This window comes from Myxocyprinus asiaticus, chromosome 24 (genome assembly GCF_019703515.2).
Source record: "Myxocyprinus asiaticus isolate MX2 ecotype Aquarium Trade chromosome 24, UBuf_Myxa_2, whole genome shotgun sequence".
Taxonomy (NCBI): Eukaryota; Metazoa; Chordata; class Actinopteri; order Cypriniformes; family Catostomidae; genus Myxocyprinus; species Myxocyprinus asiaticus.
The window spans coordinates 39,523,804-39,541,830 of record NC_059367.1 but is presented as its reverse complement, the minus strand read 5'-3'; the positions used below and the strand labels follow the sequence as shown (position 1 = coordinate 39,541,830).

The 18,027-nt window shown below is 37.9% G+C and overlaps 1 protein-coding gene across 1 annotated transcript in view; it reads right to left on the bottom strand.

Moving 5' to 3' along the window:
* Window positions 1-17,817, bottom strand: part of LOC127415118 (ras and EF-hand domain-containing protein homolog) — a 61,966-nt gene extending 44,149 nt beyond the window's left edge. Inside the window, exons 1-7 of the mRNA XM_051653687.1 lie at window positions 17,417-17,817; window positions 13,628-13,774; window positions 9,073-9,163; window positions 5,079-5,174; window positions 4,854-4,931; window positions 4,620-4,735; window positions 3,998-4,066 (exon numbers count right to left, since the gene is read on the bottom strand). Of these exons, the coding sequence (XP_051509647.1) occupies window positions 3,998-4,066; window positions 4,620-4,735; window positions 4,854-4,931; window positions 5,079-5,174; window positions 9,073-9,163; window positions 13,628-13,774; window positions 17,417-17,739 (920 nt within the window). The 5' untranslated portion in view covers window positions 17,740-17,817. The remainder of the gene's footprint in view (window positions 1-3,997; window positions 4,067-4,619; window positions 4,736-4,853; window positions 4,932-5,078; window positions 5,175-9,072; window positions 9,164-13,627; window positions 13,775-17,416) is intronic.
* Window positions 17,818-18,027: the final 210 nt, after the last annotated feature.

Here is an 18,027-nt window from a genome sequence, read left to right as displayed (position 1 = left end):
GTTCCCCTAGAGCAGGTCTCGTGGTTACGACAGATGCCTCCAAAAAGAGCTGGGGCACTGCATGCAACAGGCACACAGTTGCCGGCTCAGGGACGGGCCCGCGGCTGTGTTGGCACATCAACTGCCTCGAGTTGCTGGCAATTCTGCTTGCCCTGCGGAGGTTTCGGCCGTTGATCCAGGGCAAGCATGTGTTAGTTCGGACAGACAACACGGCAACGGTAGCATATGTCAACCGTCAAGGTGGTCTGAACTCCCGTTGTATGTCACAACTCGCCCACCATCTCCTCCTCTGGAGTCAGCAGCACCTCAAGTCGCTGCAAGCCACTCACAACCCGGGTGACCTCAACACTGCAGTGGACGCGCTGTCACGGCAGGTTACCCTCAGGGGAGAGTGAAGACTCCACCCTCAGGTGGTCCAGCTGATTTGGAGTTGATTCAGGCAGGCACAGGTAGACCTGTTCACCTCCCAAGAATCCTCCCACTGCCCGCTCTGGTACGCCCTGACCGAGGCACCTCTCGGTATAGACGCGCTGGCACACAGTTGGCCCCCTGGACTTCACAAATATGCGTTTCCCCCAGTGAGCCTACTTGAACAGATCCTGTGCAGTGTCAGGGAGGACGAGGAGCAGGTCGTCCTGGTAGCACCCTACTGGCCCACCCAGACCTGGTTCTCGGACCTCATGCTCCTCGCGACAGCCCACACCACCCCCCCACCCCCCCACCCCGCGAATTCCCCTGAGGAAGGACCTTCTTTCTCAGGGACGGGGCACCATCTGGCACCCGTGACCAGACCTCTGGAATCTCCATGTCTGGCCCCTGGACGGGACGTGGAAGACTTAAGCGGTCTACCACCCGTGGTGGTAGACACGATCACTCAGGCTAGGGCCCCCTCTACGAGGCACCTGTATACCTTTAAGTGGCGTCTGTTCGCTAAGTGGTGTTCTTCCTGACGCGAGGACCCCCAGAGATGCGCAGTTGGATCGGTGCTTTCCTTCCTGCAGGAGAGGTTGGAAGGGTGGCTGTCCCCCTCCATCTTGAAGGTGTATGTAGCCACTACACCGGCACACCACGACACAGTGGACGGTAAGTCCTTAGGGAAGCACGACTTGATCATCAGGTTCCTGAGTGGCGCCAGGAGGTTGAATCCCTTCAGACCGTGCCACGTTCCCTCATGGGAACTCTCTGTAGTTCTTCAGGGTCTACAGAGAGCCCCCTTTGAGCCCTTGCAGTCAGCTGAGCTTAAGGCACTCTCCTTGAAGACTGCCCTCCTGACTGTGCTCACTTCCATCAAGAGTGTAGGAGACCTGCAAGCGTTCTCTGTCAGTGAAACGTGCCTGGAGTTCGGTCCAGGCTACTCTCACGTGATCCTTAGACCCCAACCGGGCTATGTGCCCAAGGTTCCCACGACCCCTTTTAGGGACCAGGTGTTGAACCTGCAAGTGCTGCCCCAGGAGGAGGCAGACACAGCCCTGACGTTGCTGTGTCCGGTGTGTGCTTTATGCATCTATTTGGAACGCACGCAGAGCTTTAGAGTCACTGAGCAGCTCTTTGTCTGCTTTGGTGGACAACGGAAAGGAAGCGCTGTCTCCAAGCAGAGGATCGCCCACTGGCTCATTGACACCATAACAATGGCATATCACACCCAGGATGTGCCGCCCCCGGTAGGGCTACGAGCCCATTCTACCAGGGGTGTAGCGGCCTCCTGGGCCTTGACCAGTGGCGCCTCTCTAACAGACATTTGCAGAGCAGCGGGCTGGGCAACACCCAACAACTTTGTGAGGTTCAACAATCTCCGGGTGGAACCGGTTTTGTCCCATGTAGTGGCACTCACAAGCAGGTAAGTCCGGGACAGCTGGCCAGGTGCATTGCTTGCACATAGCGCCTTTCACCTCCCCTGAGCTGAAGACGTTGACTCCCAGTAGTGTTCACAAACTGTGTTCCCTGGTTGATTTCATCCAAGCCCTGCGGCAGACGTGTTTGCGGAGAAAATCGCTGCCGGCTTAGTACACGTGCTAACTAAGCCCTGTACTGGGGTAGGTGCTCTGCATGTGGTGGTTCCCCGTAGGTAACCCCATGCGACTTATATCTTCCGCTAATTCGTTTCCCTGTTGGTAAACTGCATCTTCCTTGGGCAGAGGCCCCTCTGCCCCAGTCACCATGCTTGTAGAAACTCCTCCCCCGCAGGGTAGGACCTACCATGGGACTTCTCCACATGACATACTTCCGACAAAGTATTTTGACATACTTCCGAAGTGACGTATTTCCACTTCCCTTTGGGTGGGGTGTGGTCTCCGTGGTGTCTTCCCCTTGGGAGTGACACCCCCCCGATGTAGACCTGGTGGCCCCAGTTGGTTAATTCCTTTTTTTTGGGAGAGGAAAAAAAAAGGGATAAGAGGCCATGACTGGGCTAGCCTGTTTCTATCTTTTGGGCAGTCGACTTGTTCGACACTCATAACAGTGTTGGGGAAGGTTACGTGTCGGCCTGGTGCGCTGGCTACGAGGCACACAGTGGTCTGCCCGTCACACACCGCCAGTTCCTTTTATACCCATATGTCCGGGGGAGGGCATGTGAATACCACTCGCCAATTTTCATTGGCCTTTTATCCAAGACCAGAGGTATCTCGGGCTCCCAAGAATGACCCCTAGTGTCACTACATCGACACAACATCTCGTTCCCTCCATCAGGGAATGAAGGTTACGCAAGTAACCAGGACGTTTTGGATATGAATTGGTTCATTTAACCAATATTTAGACATATTTATCATGTCTATGCGACAATTATACGCTGAGTTACGGTTTATTTTTGTAACATGCTCTAAGCAAAAGTTCATGGAGATTGACGCAGCAGAAAGTGCATCCTGTTTTTTTTCTGTATTTTACAAAAGCCAAACTTTTTGTTTTAATTGTGAGTGGACACAAATAAAAGTAGACCCTTTACAGTTTCGAATGATGTCTTCTTCTTATCTGTATGGCCATAAATGATGGAGTATTTTAAGTCATTGCCGTTGTTATAAGAAAAGAAAAACAATTGATCGTGTTGGCGCCTCCGTCGACTCCAGAGGGTTAAATTAGTCAGATCATGGTGATTCAATGACAAATATAACCGCAGGTCATCTGCATAGAAATGAAAATTTATGTTGTATTTTCAAATCAAAGAACCAAGAGGTAACATATATAGAGAAAACAATACTGGCCTTAACAGGGTTCCTTGTGGAACACCACAATTTATTGTTGAAGAGTAGGACATCTCATCTCCAACAGACACTACAAATTTCCTATTCGACAAATAGGAAACAAACCAGTCTACAGCCACCACAGATATTCCCAACCATCTCTTCAATGTATCTATTAAACTGAATGATTAACTGTATCAAATGCTGCAGTTAAATCAAGCAACACTAAAATGGAGCACCAGCATAATTTTGTGCTGTCTATGACAGTTCTGGTTCACGTGTCGACTCGTACCCCAGTCCTTTACTTTGCAAGTGCAACACTCAAGCTACCGTGCAATCTGATCATGCTTGAGCAAGCTTAAGTAAACATAGCTGGTTATGTAACGCAAACGTTAAAATGTATCACCATAGAAGTCATGCACTAGACTAAATGTGTTTTGATGTCATAAGATAGCATTGAGTGAGGAACAGGGCGAAAAGTGAGTATTTATGAATTGATAATCTGCCGTTATAATCATGATTTGTGTGATACTGAAAAAAGTAATGTTGTTATAGCGTTGTTATAGTGTTCATTTCACCAGGAAACTGCTGCGATACGTACAACAACCCATGTAAAAATCATTTTGCAAAAATGTAGGTATAGTAAGGTGATTCTATGAGACCAGGTTGTGAAATTTGGTCACATTGAGACCAAAGGAATTTGGAATTAATGAACATAATGCAACATAAATGAAGAGGGATATAAATAAGTGAATAATTTTCGAAAGCATGGACATTTTCTAGTGGTACTAGAGTGTCGTTTGTGCCATGCAGGTATAACTCACTGAAGCATCTCGATCTGTCTCTCCAAGTTCTCTCTCTCTTCAGAGAAACATTTCATCAGAGCTTCATCTCTGTACAAATACAATCAACAAGTGTGGTTTTTATTGCTTCTGCTTTATAATTTCAAGCTGATATTTCTAGACTTGTTGACATTTGTAAATCAAGTACTATGCCATCTTGACAAGCTGATACTTATTTAAGACTTGGACACACACACACACACACACACACAAAGATGTAAACTGTGCCTCTGTTTTTTAGTTACTAGGTGACAAGTTTGAAACATTCCTGTGCAGTGTGACGTGTGACACCAGGATATCCTGCTCTGATGATGTCACTACTGCAAACAGCAATGAGTCACTAAACCTGTTTTTACATCTGCTCAAGTGAGTCTGAGCGTTCTTTCATTATTGACATATTATTGGCATTCATGTTTCAAGTCAGGAGGGTTAGAATGAGTCAGAAGAGTCAGTCTGAGTTACTTCAGAGTTGATATTCCATGAGTGTCTATGAGATTCCAGCTCTGAAGATCCAAATCTAAGAATTCATATACTTTATAAACAATAACTACAGTAATCCACCATGAATGCTGTGATACCAGACACCCACACACACGCGAAGTACCGTTCAAAGTTGATGCTTTGGTCTGTGAGATCGCTCTTGAGAGAGTCCAGTTCACTCTGCAGGAATGCAACATTTGTGTGGGACTCCAACAGCTCCTGCTTCAACTTTTGGTTTTGCTGAAATGATGCAAGCACACACACACACACACACACACACACACACACACACACACACACATCAAATAATATCAAAAAAAAAATTGATGGTCTCTTCAAACTTTAATGAGAGCCATACCAGCGTCAGGTCAGTGTTCTTTCGTTTCAGTGCTGAGGTTTCCTCTTTGAGGCTGGTGCTCTTATTTTGGTCCTCAATCTAAGGAAAGAACAAACAAATCCTAACTAAATATTGTCTTTCAATTCAGCTAATACAATATTCAGCTATTATTTTGATGTATGATTAGATGCTAAGAGAACTTTATTAGTATATTATTAGCAGAAATTAGTAAGAGTTGCTGGTCACCATCTGCAGGGTCTGTATCTTCTGCTGAAGTTCACAGATCTGAGACTCATACTGATGTTTCATGCTGCTCAGAGCTGCGTCAGCTTTTTTAGACTCCTGAAAGAGAAAAAATTAAATAAGGAAGGACTAAACATGACATAAAACATACACTGTGTTAAAATTTGTAAGAATAATAAATAAAAAATGTTATGGTAACATTATTTTAAGGGTCCACAATAATGCACTAGTTAAGCATGAATAAGGCAGTAGTAATAATTAACTGAATGTAAAGTACGGCTATCTCAGCCATAATTTACAACTTATTAAACTTCCAATTCTTGTTTAGAACGTAATGCAATTAATGCTCAGTTTCGAATTAACTGAATAAATAATAAGGCTATCTTATCCAAAACGTACAACTCATTAAATGTCTTATTTTTTGTGTAGAAAGTGATGTAATTAATGTTCTATTTTAGAGATCCAACATAAATCAAGTTTACTAAACAATATAGTAATTGAAACTAATTAATAATTATAATAATTTTCTTTATTTATCACACATTATACATTTGCACATATACAGTGAAATTCTTCTTTTTCACATATCCCAGCTAGGCTGGGGTCAGAGTGCAGGGTCAGCCATGATACGGCACCCCTGGAGCAGATAGGGTCAAGGGCCTTGCTCAAGGGCCCAACAGTGGCATCTTGGCAGTGCTGGGGCTTGAACCCCCGACCTTCTGATCAGTAACCCAGAGCCTTAACCGCTGAGCTACCACTGCCCCTAATATTGTCTTTACAAACTTTTTACTACTTATATTTACTTTCTAAAATCTTGGACTCTCTATGCTTGGATTCTGGAGTACTTCTGTGGATTATACCCTGTGGATTTACTTAACTTTGCTAAGACTATTCACACTGAGGATTATGGTCACCTCCTTCACAAACTCTATCGAACTGTAAATACACTGGTGAGCTAACTTCAGACACTAAAACAATACAAAAGACTGTTCTTCGTATATATTTAAAATCTGTATATACTCTGTGTTCATTTTAACAGTCTGTGGATACGTTTTAATATTGTGAAGTGTTTGTTGTCTGTTGCTTATACTTTTGTAAATACACCTTCAACTGGTATTTCTCTTTTGTCTCTCTTTTATTTTCACATAAGCACACTCACTCAGTTCAGTCAGGATCCTCATTTTAATTTGTGTAACCCAGTCGAGATGCCGATCGTTACAAAGTTGTCTTAAATAGAAGATTTTAGTTATTTATTAGTAACAGCTTTGTAAAGCCAATACTGGCTAATTAGTATTGGCTTTACTAATTAGCCTCAATTACTGGCTTAATATATTTTGTATTTATATTTCTTATATTTAGTAAACTTGAAGTATAATTTATTAAATAGAGCATTAATTACATTACTTTCTAAACAAAATATGATATTTAATAAGTAGTAAATTATGGCTAAAATAGCCTTACTCTACATTTAATTACTTGTTAATTACTGTCTTATTCATGCTTAAATAGTGCATTATTGTGGACACTTAAATAAAGTGTTTTCAATTTTATACACTGTTAAAAACAAAACATGGACTAAAAATGACCAAAAATACTTTGTGTTAAAACTGATACATAATTGTATAAAATTTATAAGAACAAAATAAAGACTAAAAATGACATAAAAAACTGTGCTTAACCTCTTACACTCAGCGGACCAGTTGACGGGTCCAAAGGGGGGCGCTATATCGCAAAAAAAGTTTACACTTAAAATGTTAAAGTCTCTGTATACATAACTCAGGCATATGAGGTATCATTGGAAAGCTTAGAATCTGAACTTTTCAGAGATCACTTCTGCTTTTATGTTAATTAAAATATCAAAATAAGGCGTCAAAACATTCGTGTTGAAAATTTGTGACTCCCAGAGGTAATGGGGTAGAAATATATATATAAAAATAAAAGTCCTTCACATAGCACATAAATGGACAATTATTAATTCATTATTATTTCAAATTATTATTAATTCAATTTTAAAAATAAAATAAGGACCAGGGTTGGGTATATAATCCACAATCACATTACTAATTACTTATTATTATTATTTTATTTATATATGTATAATATATTATAAATAAGCATAACCCTATAATGTACTTAATAGTAATTAAATTCAAAGTTACTAACTGTAATCTGATTACAGTCATTTAAAATGTAATGAATTACACTTTTTGACTAAAAAGTAATTATATTACAGTAACTAATTACTCTGTAATTGGATTACACCCAACACTGATAAGGACTAAAATGATTAAACCTACAATGGGTAAAAATATTGTTATAATTATAGAATTTCACATTTAATACAATTTTAAAAGCAAAGTAAGGACTGAAAAGGACAGAAAACCATAAAAAATGATCAAATGTAGTTTTAAATTTACAGCTAATTATTTTGTTTTTTCCATGAACCTGTTAGAATGACTGTATGGTTGCAAACAAGGGTAACCATCCTCAAGGTGTTTAAATCTAAAGCATTTCATACGAGACCTAAAAATTAAAGCGCCACACAAACGATTAAAGAGATATTTATGTAACATTTTTATGTAACACTGATATGTAATAAGGTAAGGAAAGGTTTTAGAGTGTTTGTATATTAATAGGTACAAATTCTCTACACTCTTCAGAAGAACTTGAACAGGTGCAGTTGAGCAAACAGTGAGTTGAGCTCGAGTTACATAATGAGATAAGTGGTGGAACATGGGTTTAAGATAAAGAACAGGGTTAGGAACAAGAGCTGAAACAGAAGATTGCCAGCACTAAAATGTGAATTACACCTTGAACGCGTTCCAAGACACTCACATGATTTGGCCGAATACCACTTTATGGCAAACACCTGTGCCAATTAATTTAGTATTGTGTATTTAAGCTCCTACCTTAGAATAATCAGAATACTTTGTCTATTGGCACAATACAAGTACAACGACTGAAATTCCTAACTATAAGCAATTTATCCATAATAACAGCGATGGCGAAACATACAAATCAGAACATTTCACCATTTTAGAAGTGTAGAATCAATTTAATTTCATGTACAATTCAAAGGAAACCCGACCCCTTGAGATAAGCTATCGTTACGAATCATACTTTACATATATAAAAAGCTGGAAAGAGCTAAATTAATGCACCATTCATGATATGTGCTTGTTTTGATCAAATAAAGGTTCATATTTCTTTCAGTTGGATTACTTTGATTATTTTTTAGAATAACAGATCACTTGATTACAAAAATGATCCTCTTTTGCATTCTCAGTGTAAATGATGTCTAGCAGTAACTAATTAGTAGTAACAGTAGTTGAGATTATGGTAAAGAATTCATGAATCTATTCTCTTTGTAAAAGAGATGTGACACAAAAGCAATATTTTGTATACTACAAGTTTTATAAGCTCCTGATGTTCAGTAAAAGACAGGGCAGCAGTTTAAGGGCTGTTACAGACATTTATGAGGGACACTATTTACTAAATTGCTTCTGTTATTGATGGGAGAATTATCAAGAGAGTATTTTTATCTGTAAGTTGCAGTTATCATATCCAATCAGTTTTGTTTAATGAACAGTTAGGCATGGTTTTGGACTAAAAGAATTTCACGGTGGGCAGCACTACCCAGCATATTACAAAGAAAATATAAAAACGTATCAACTGATAGAATGTCTTAGACAACAGCTAGTTCCATTCCTCTAATTTGATTGGATGAGTAGCTTTCCAAGAGTGCTGATATTTCGTGCACTGAAAAATGTCCCTTTTTTATCATACCGCTTGTCCACATTTCCTTAAGCAAAATGCAATGCTTGATACTGCTTTGAATTCTTTTGGAAGTATTTTTGTTGGCAGAGCAAAAATAAAATAGCTGGCCACCGCATCTGAAATGTCAGCTGCTCGATATTAACGTTATTTCGTTTATAGAATTGTTGTATACAAGTAATACCACACTCACAATTACACCATTGTGTGATTTTTTCCTCACCTGTAGACGCGTGTTTCTCTCTGTGGTGTGGATGCGTTGATCCATCTCTTCTTCCATCTCACTCAACTGTATAGAAGCCTGATCCTGAGCTCTGAGCAAAGACCAAACACCAGAACACCACATCACTCATCACATACACAGCAACAGTGCTCTATTCCAAAATAAAAGTTTCAATTAAAGGATTTTACAGCCTGACTGCATAGGAGAACCTCTTAAGTCCCTGTAACAACATTTTATTATAAGAGAACTGAAAATATAATTACTTGACCTTACTTTAAAAAAAAAAAAAAAAGTAAATATACTTATTTGGCTCAATTAAAGTGGACTAGGAACTGCATGTTGAAGTAAAGGTAAATTTATTTAAACAATTAAAAATTAAAGGGATAGTTTACCCAAAAATGAAAGTTCTCTCATGTTTACCCTCATACCATCCAAGATGTGTATGACTTTCTTTCTTCTGCAGAACACACACACAAACACACACACACACACAAAAAGATTTTTAGAAGAATTTTCAGCTTTGTAGGTCCATACAATGCAAGTGAATGGTGATCAGACCTTTGTAGCTGCAAAAATCACATAAAGGAAACATAAAAGAAAACCATAAGACTCGGGTTTAATCCATATCTTCATACGCGATACAACTGGTGTGGTTGAGAAACAGATCAAAATTGAAGTCCTTTTTTTATTCTAAATCTCTACTTTCACTGTCAGATGTGAAAGTGAAACTAAACAGGCACCACATGTGGCTTACAGATGCAAAAGTGAAAGTATAAGTGGAGATGTGGAGTAAAATAAGGACTTAAAATTTTATCTGTTTCTCACCAACACCTATCATATCGCTTATGAAGATATGGATTTAACCACTGGAGTCTTATGGTTTACTTTTATGTTTCCTTTATGTGATTTTTGGAGCTTCAAATTTCTGGTCACCATTCACTTGCATTGTATGGACATACAGAGCTGAAATATTCTTCTAAAAATCTTCATTTGTGTTTTGCAGAAAAAAATAAAGTCATACACATCTGGGATGGCATGAGGGTGAATAAATTATGAGAGAACTTAAATTTTTGGGTGAACTGTCCCTTTAATTTTTTTATTGATTAAATCAAGTTACCTTTACTTCAACATGCAGTTCCTTCATGCAGTTTTGGGTGAACTATCCCTTTAAGTCAACAAATTTGTTTAATCTGATAAAGCAATTAGTCTACTGTGTTTAGTGTTAAACCACTGCATATTATAGCCAGCTTCGATGTTGCATACTTGCCATGGGACATTATCATCTCTTTTGCAACATGCAGCCTGAATGTCAATACAGTACAATACTGTACATTCTATATATATATACTTTTTTATATATTTTTATTTTTTATTTTTATTGAATAATGTGTATCTATATAGTGCGCATTGTATACTGTACAGTGTATGTTATTATTTGTATATTGTTGAGTGTAATCATGTGTATATCAGATGTTAAATTGTGCTGTGTTAATTTGATGTTATTGTAAATTGGTATATGTCTCATCACTGTCACGACTGCTATGTTGATCGGAACTGCACCCAAGACTTTCACACACCATTGCACTTGTGTATATGGCTGTGTGACAATAAAGTGATTTGATTTTGATTTGATTTGATACAGTATAACGCACATGAAGTGATAATTTTTGCAACTTTACTGTTTTTTGTCTTTATTTATAATTGTCATATAATTTTTCCAATTTGTCCATAGTTAACATGAACTAACAATGAACAATACTTTTACAGAATTTATTTATCTTGGTTAATGTTCATTTTAACGTATAGTAATACATTTTTAAAATCAAAAGTTGCATTTGTTAACATTAGTTGATGCACTTTGAACTAACATGAACTAGCATTGAACAACTGTATTTTTTATAAACTAACATTCAAAAGATTAATAAATGCTGTAAAACAGCCGTTATTATTTCTGAACATCCAGTCTCTGGGTGTTTCCCCTGGCATTGGCTGACTTATCTTGTTCCCCATTCTCACAGCTCAACAAAGATGTTTCATTGTTAGTTCATGTTAAACTACTAAGATGGTGCTCCCATAATCCATCCATGTTAAAGAACTTTTATTTTTAACCCTGAAGATTCCATCTCCTAGTTCCAATGCTCTTGTGTGGAAAATCATATGCACTGTATGTAGTGTATGTAAGCCTGGTGCCAAGATGTCTGGCCTCAGTGACCCCGGGAAAACAAAGAACTTCCAGGGAAATCAACATATGAACTCTCTCACAAAGTTAGCATCTCTACCTGTGACACCACATCCCTGAGCAAGAATTGCAAATTCACTCCTCACTGTTGTTCCTCCACATCTGCTCCTTTCTCCCCCTCCCCTCTCTCTTCTCCTCATGTCTTTCTCAGCTCAGAATCACCTCAATCTCACCTAAGATCTATATATACAAAACTATTATATTCTGTATAAACAAAGGAGTTGACTGTACATGTTTGGTCTCATTTAAAAGGTCTCAGTGTGGCTGGTACAATGGTCTCATTTCTAAGGATTCCATTTTGATTCTAATTCCAAATTTAAATAGAAAAGTCTATTGTCTCAATGGTGCAATCATCATTCCTGGTGTGGATAATTAAGGGAAGCTTGCAAAATGCTCAGGGGGATTCTGTAGCCAAATGAACCCCGTAGTGTTATGTTTTTGAATATGCAATACTACATAATTTTTCTGATGTCAGGTATAAATCTCATTTGTCTTTTGAGTATCAGATGTTTTGTATTGATTAATTCTGAATACAGGTTTACCTGATAAATTCATTGTTAAATGTGATTATGAAGGATTCCCCTGAACTCATTATATCCAGCAAATTATTAGGAGTCTAGAGTTGCCACAGTCATCTGACCAGGATAAAAACAGTAATGATGCCCATGAGTGAGAGAAGCAGTAGATGCATCACCTGGGACAGTCATTCAACTACTTAGCAAAACTATTATTTGATTATGAGCAAGCAGTAGGCAGCCAGACTTATTGATATTAGTAAACCCTGCAACTTCTGACTTCGAGTGAACTGGCTACATTGTGCCCTTGAGATCTACATATTTATCCCGGCTGGCATATGACTCTATGGGGCATCGGTTCCCGAATTAAAGAATAAGCAGGATACAGACCGACCAAATAATCAAAGCCTCATTTAAGACTGTCTCTAAAAAACATGATCAGTAAACAACTGGAATCTTAATCCAAATTCGAGGTCTGTTATGACTGGAGTCAAATTAAATTAATAATGGAGTCAGATTCAGACTAAACTAGCCAAATCCTATAAAATGTTACAACTACATACGCACCAGAAAAGACGAACATGCGCAAACCTTTGCCTCTCCATTGGGGTGGCCCTCCTTGAGGCATTTTCACATCAAAGGTGGTGCGATTATGCAAAGTGAATCGCCAACGAATGGCCTTTTTACATAGAAAGCGACATGAATGTTCGCCATTAGCACATTCACGCCTTTACAATAGGTGGTGCTAATCAACAAGCAATTTTACCCCGGTACGGTAGGTAGCTCAATGCACCTTTGAACAGGTCAGCCCTCCACCTATGACAGATGAGAGGAAAAACAACTTAAACGTTAGCAAAATAACCATGGAATCACAGATACAAGAGTCTTGCAAGCAAGCGACTTCACTAGTGCTCTGAAAAAAAGAGAGATTTCTTTTCAAGCAGCAGTGATGATGAATGTATTGCTATTTTGCTCACTGAGGAAAGGACAAGAAAAAGGAGTCAATAATGGGTTCACCCTGTTCTTGAGAGAAGAGAGGATCATGGGGAGTTCCACAGACTGATACAGGAGCTGAAGCTGTATCATGATCATTTTCATCAATACTTCAGAATGTCTGTTGATGAATTTGAGACTTTGTTTCAGCTGGTGGCACCCTTGTTGATCCATTCTCGAACGAACTACTGCAAACCCATCGACCCTGAACACCGTTTAATTGTGTGTTCTCAATGAGTTTGTTTACATCTTTTATAGGCCTTTATGAGGGTCAAACCTACAATTCGGTGACACTTAAGTTCTGAATGCAAGTTGTGGTATTTCTATTTCTATTTTGTATGTCATGATACTGTGACATTTAACTGAAGATATTTTTTATTAAAAAAAAATCACACACAAAGGAGGTGACATTAGCTGTTCAGCAAAATTATTTTAAGTTATTTGAAGTATGTAAATCATGTTTTCTGGATACTTTCTTCTTCGGTATTTAATGTTGTTGGTCAAAACTGCTTTCTGTGCTTTAGCGCCACAAAATGCGCTGGTTTTGGTACTTGCAGCAGCTCCTGAGACTTCAAATTTTACTGGCTGGGGCATTTCATCACCGGGCAGAAAAAAACAATTCGACACACTCACCGTAAAAAAAGAGCTTTGCTTTGTCGCCGCGCAAATGTTCGCTCCAGGTGTGAATGGCTCATTAAGAATCCATTGTTTCTATTAAAAATGTTGCTGTAAAGTTTCGCATTTGGTGTAAAAAGGCCTTTACATGTAGAAATAGCATAGGGGCACAACAGAATGTGAGTGTGTGTACCTCTTCACAGCAAGTGCTAGATGTTCCATCTCTGTGTTCAGTATTCGAATCTCTTTGATGAAACTGAGAAGAACTCTTTCATACTGAGGCACCATTCTGGGCTCCGTCAGACCAATGTTCTGGTACAGAGTTGATACCTGGTCAATCCTACATGGAACACACACATGAACAAACAAAAAAACACAAGATCATTCTCTTAAAAAAAGTATTGGCAAAGGAACACAATTCAATTCGATTCTTCTAAATCATTAAAAAAAATGTCATCGCCCCCATTTAGAATGTACAGTATACACTATACACCCAACAAAATGACACTAGCTAGCATTAAACAGGGTTAAGTGAGAAAAATAATGTAAGGGGGTTTTCCAGGCAGTTAATCAAATGAAGTCTTTACATGACATGACCTGGAAAAGATGGTGCCAGGTTGTTTAATAATTGTATGTGTCTGAGCCTCATGACTGTGCTGTTCTCTTTAATTAAGTAAAACTTGTGGCATCTGATGAATAAATAAGAGGAGTATTGAGAGTGTTCTCTAATCAATGTTCTCTCAGAATCAGCGTGGCATATGCTGATGTGTCTCATGTCAAGCCACTGGCTACAGTTACCTTAAATGTCCTGTCATTAGAACTTCATTTCACAAGGAGGAACTACATCAAACCAAACAGAGACAACAGAAAATGATAAGACCTAGGACACATTAATGATTGAATGATTTAGAACTTCAGTTTTTATTTATGAAACAAATTAAACTTCTCAAACAAGGATGTTTTTGACACATTTAACTGCATAATTTAAAAAAATTATTTGGACATTTCTTAAACTGACATGTGATTCCGACGTGTAGATTATGGTAAATAGATGGCAGATATTTGCACAGACTGATTACCAAAACTAGGTTGGATATATTTAGTTAATGTAATTCCATCTCATTTTGACTGTTTATTTAAACATTTCAGCCTACAGTACCTTTATATAATATGTTTAACCACTTACCTTAATGCTGTAGGTGAATGTTGATTCTCTGAATCATATATTAAATACATTAAAGTTTTTGGTTGTTTTTTTTTTTTTTTTACTAGTGGTTACATGCTTTTCTCAATACCTAGTATACATTTTTAAAATCTTCCATACTATCAACACATCATCAGTGTCTATGGACTGAACTGTTGATCACTTGCTTTGATACATAATGCATTCAATGACCAACATTTTCATAATTCATGAAATCTTTTCTTGACGCAACCATTAGATAATGTCTGTGTATCTACTAGGGGTGTGCTGCGAAGTTAGTATCTGTATCTGTATACGTAACTATTGCAATGGCAAAATTATTTGTATCTGTATTCGGATATAACCGAATGTGGCCGTGGCTTAAGCTGGAAATAAGTCAAAACTAGATAAAACACACATTTTTAAATGTAACTCCATTCTATGTATAGTTTTCATATAGCAAATATGCCTTTTATAATTCAAAACATTATTTATTTTATTATTATTATTATTAATAATATTTTTTTACACACAGAACAGTGCATCACGTGTTTGCGTCACCTGTTTGCACAGACCGTGTAGGCTATTAATTGTATTTACATAATCACAGCCTTTTGCAGTTTAATAATCATATATGACTATATCACGATTTTGATATTATTTCAATTAAGTTGTGCAGCCCTGAAGGATCGTAAATTTAGTCTAATGATTCACTCTTTAGGAAATCAAGTGACCACATAATAATTGCGATATTCACAATATTGCTTCATTTTATACCGCCAGCGAAATCCCTGCGATGATATCCCAGCCCTAGCAGTCAGTGCTTGTTGCAGATGACTTGCGTTCTCTTTGTTTTCGAAAGAAATCACTTCACCCCTCTCTCACCTTATACACTGCTTGCTCACCTGCTTGAGATATGAGTGAGATGCAGATGCATGTTCACGTATATCTCACTCAAAAGGTTTTAAACATTACAGTAAAATATATATTTCAAAAAGTTGAAAATGTGTATGATGAAGGATCTTAGTTAAAGTAACTCTTGACAAACTCAGATTTCTAATGTGCAAAATAAATGGAGACTGCAATATGGCCATCCGATTTAAACTTGAGATCACACCATGTACATTTTCATTCATAAAGTTTACACTTTAGTCATATTACCTTCACAGACTCATCATTGCATTGTCATTTTAGATATGTTAATTTCAAATATTGCTCCATCCCTGTGCTTGTTGTTTGATAATCAGTCAAACGAATCATTTTTCTATAATTCGGAAGAATTCATTATTCATTTCGACGTCATTAGTCATGTCTTTACGAATAAGGTATTCGGCTTTGTGCACATACCTAGGATCTACAGCCCACTGTTTTCAAAACTTTTACTTTTATGATCAAAACAGGAAAAGAAAACTGAATTAGAAAGCAATGTGCTTTAGGCTAATTCATAATTTCATATATACTCAAGATATAAAAAGTTTAATGTAAAACTATTAGTAAAGCCTACCCCATCTGATTTCTCTTTTAGCTGATGACCATCTCAGCTATTTTGCTTTATCAGTTATGTCACCATAAAAAGGGGCCAATTTGTAATGATTGTGTTGTGCAAATATGGCTGACAGAGCAGGTAGACTGGTAGCATGAGAAAGAGGAAGAGAAAGAGAAGTGCATATGCGAGGTGCAAGACAATTGAGAGGAAGACCCAGAGCTGTATTCATGCATGTATGCATATTGAATCAGCACATTATTTTGTGATTTACAGATCTTGTATATTTTTGTTGGTTTCTAGAAAAAAGAAAAGAAAAAGAAGATGCTTGGCAATAAATAAATAATACATCAGATGTTACCAGTATTTAGTGTTTTTAAGGTTATTGTGTTATGAATGACTAACTGTGTTTGCTGGGTGAGAACGTTTGCTATGCACTGAAACTGAGGCACGTATGAAGTGTTTTGGTGCTGTCAGTCATTTTTTTGGAAGAGAATTCAACTGAAGTGTCAAGCTGCATGCTGCAAATGACAACTGTGTGAAGTGTCTGCAAAAACAGTACCCGGTATTGTGAAAAGAATGTAACCAATTGTAAAAACTGTATATAATATATATGTCATCATATAAATATATGAAATAATATTAATAGATAAATATACACTGAAATAAATGTTACAAATGAATGAGCTTATAGAAATAGATTCCAAATTGTATATTGTTCCAAAGTTTGAGAAGAAATTCCAGTAGGTATCCTGTACAAATATCTTAGTGCATTCCTATAGGGTAGATATGTAGGTAGCTATATATACAGCTCTGGAAAAAATTAAGAGACCACTGCAAGATTATCAGTTTCTCTGGATTTACTATTTATAGGTATGTGTTTGAGTAAAATGAACATTTTTGTTTTATTCTATAAAGTACTGACAACATTTCTCCCAAATTCCAAATAAAAATCAGAACCATACTTGTTTTACAGTACAATATATATATATATGTATTTGTTGCTAGCTAGGAACAAGCTGCAAGGTTCAATAGTTATTTAAACAGATCAAATTTGAGTTAGGTTAACTCAATTCATTTAGCGACACAAAGTATTTGAGTAGAGCCTACATTTTAATTTCACATCAAAGAAATTCATTTTCATTGAGTGGACCAGTGTTCACAATTGAATTAAGTTAAATAATAAAAAATGTCAAAATGTAAAGAAATTCCAGTGTAGGCTACTCTATAATTATTATTAATTTCATTCTTTAATAATGTATGAATAGCTCCAACATTTTCATGGCATGATTATCTTGTCCTATCAGGTGTTTTACCTGGGGATGAATTTCACCTGATCACCCAGGCGGGATTTAAAGTCCTCCCAGGCAACAGAAAAACTTTCCCCGGCGTTGTCGCTGCTCATGCCCGCGTCGTTCAACAGGTGTGTCTCCTGAAATCCGTCCATAAATTCCTCCAGAGTGATCGTGCCGTCCTTGTCAGTGTCAAGTCTGGAGAAAATCCCATCTATCTCGGTGGTTCGGACGTGCAACTCGGAACATATTTTTACGAACTCCCATTTCTCGATTCGTCCCGAGTGATCCACATCGCACGCGTGGAAGAGCTCGCGAAGTCTCTCCTTTTGCGCATCAGATCCCATGACTGCTCCCTGTGTTACCAAACATTAAAAGATAGTTTGAAACTGTTAACTTTGTGCTGTTATGCTTGTGTCCTGGCGTCTTGAGTTCTCTGAGTGGAATAAACGCCCCTAACACAAACTGTTGAGAGAACTGCGTTAGGTAAACAAGCTCGCACTCAGTTAACCCATTTTAATGCGAGCGTCGAAGATTGTCGCGTCGCGTCACAAGGTGACATTTCTACACACTTTTTACTCATTTGATGTCCCGTTGCATTAAAGACAAATACAATGTTAGTTGCAGTAATAATA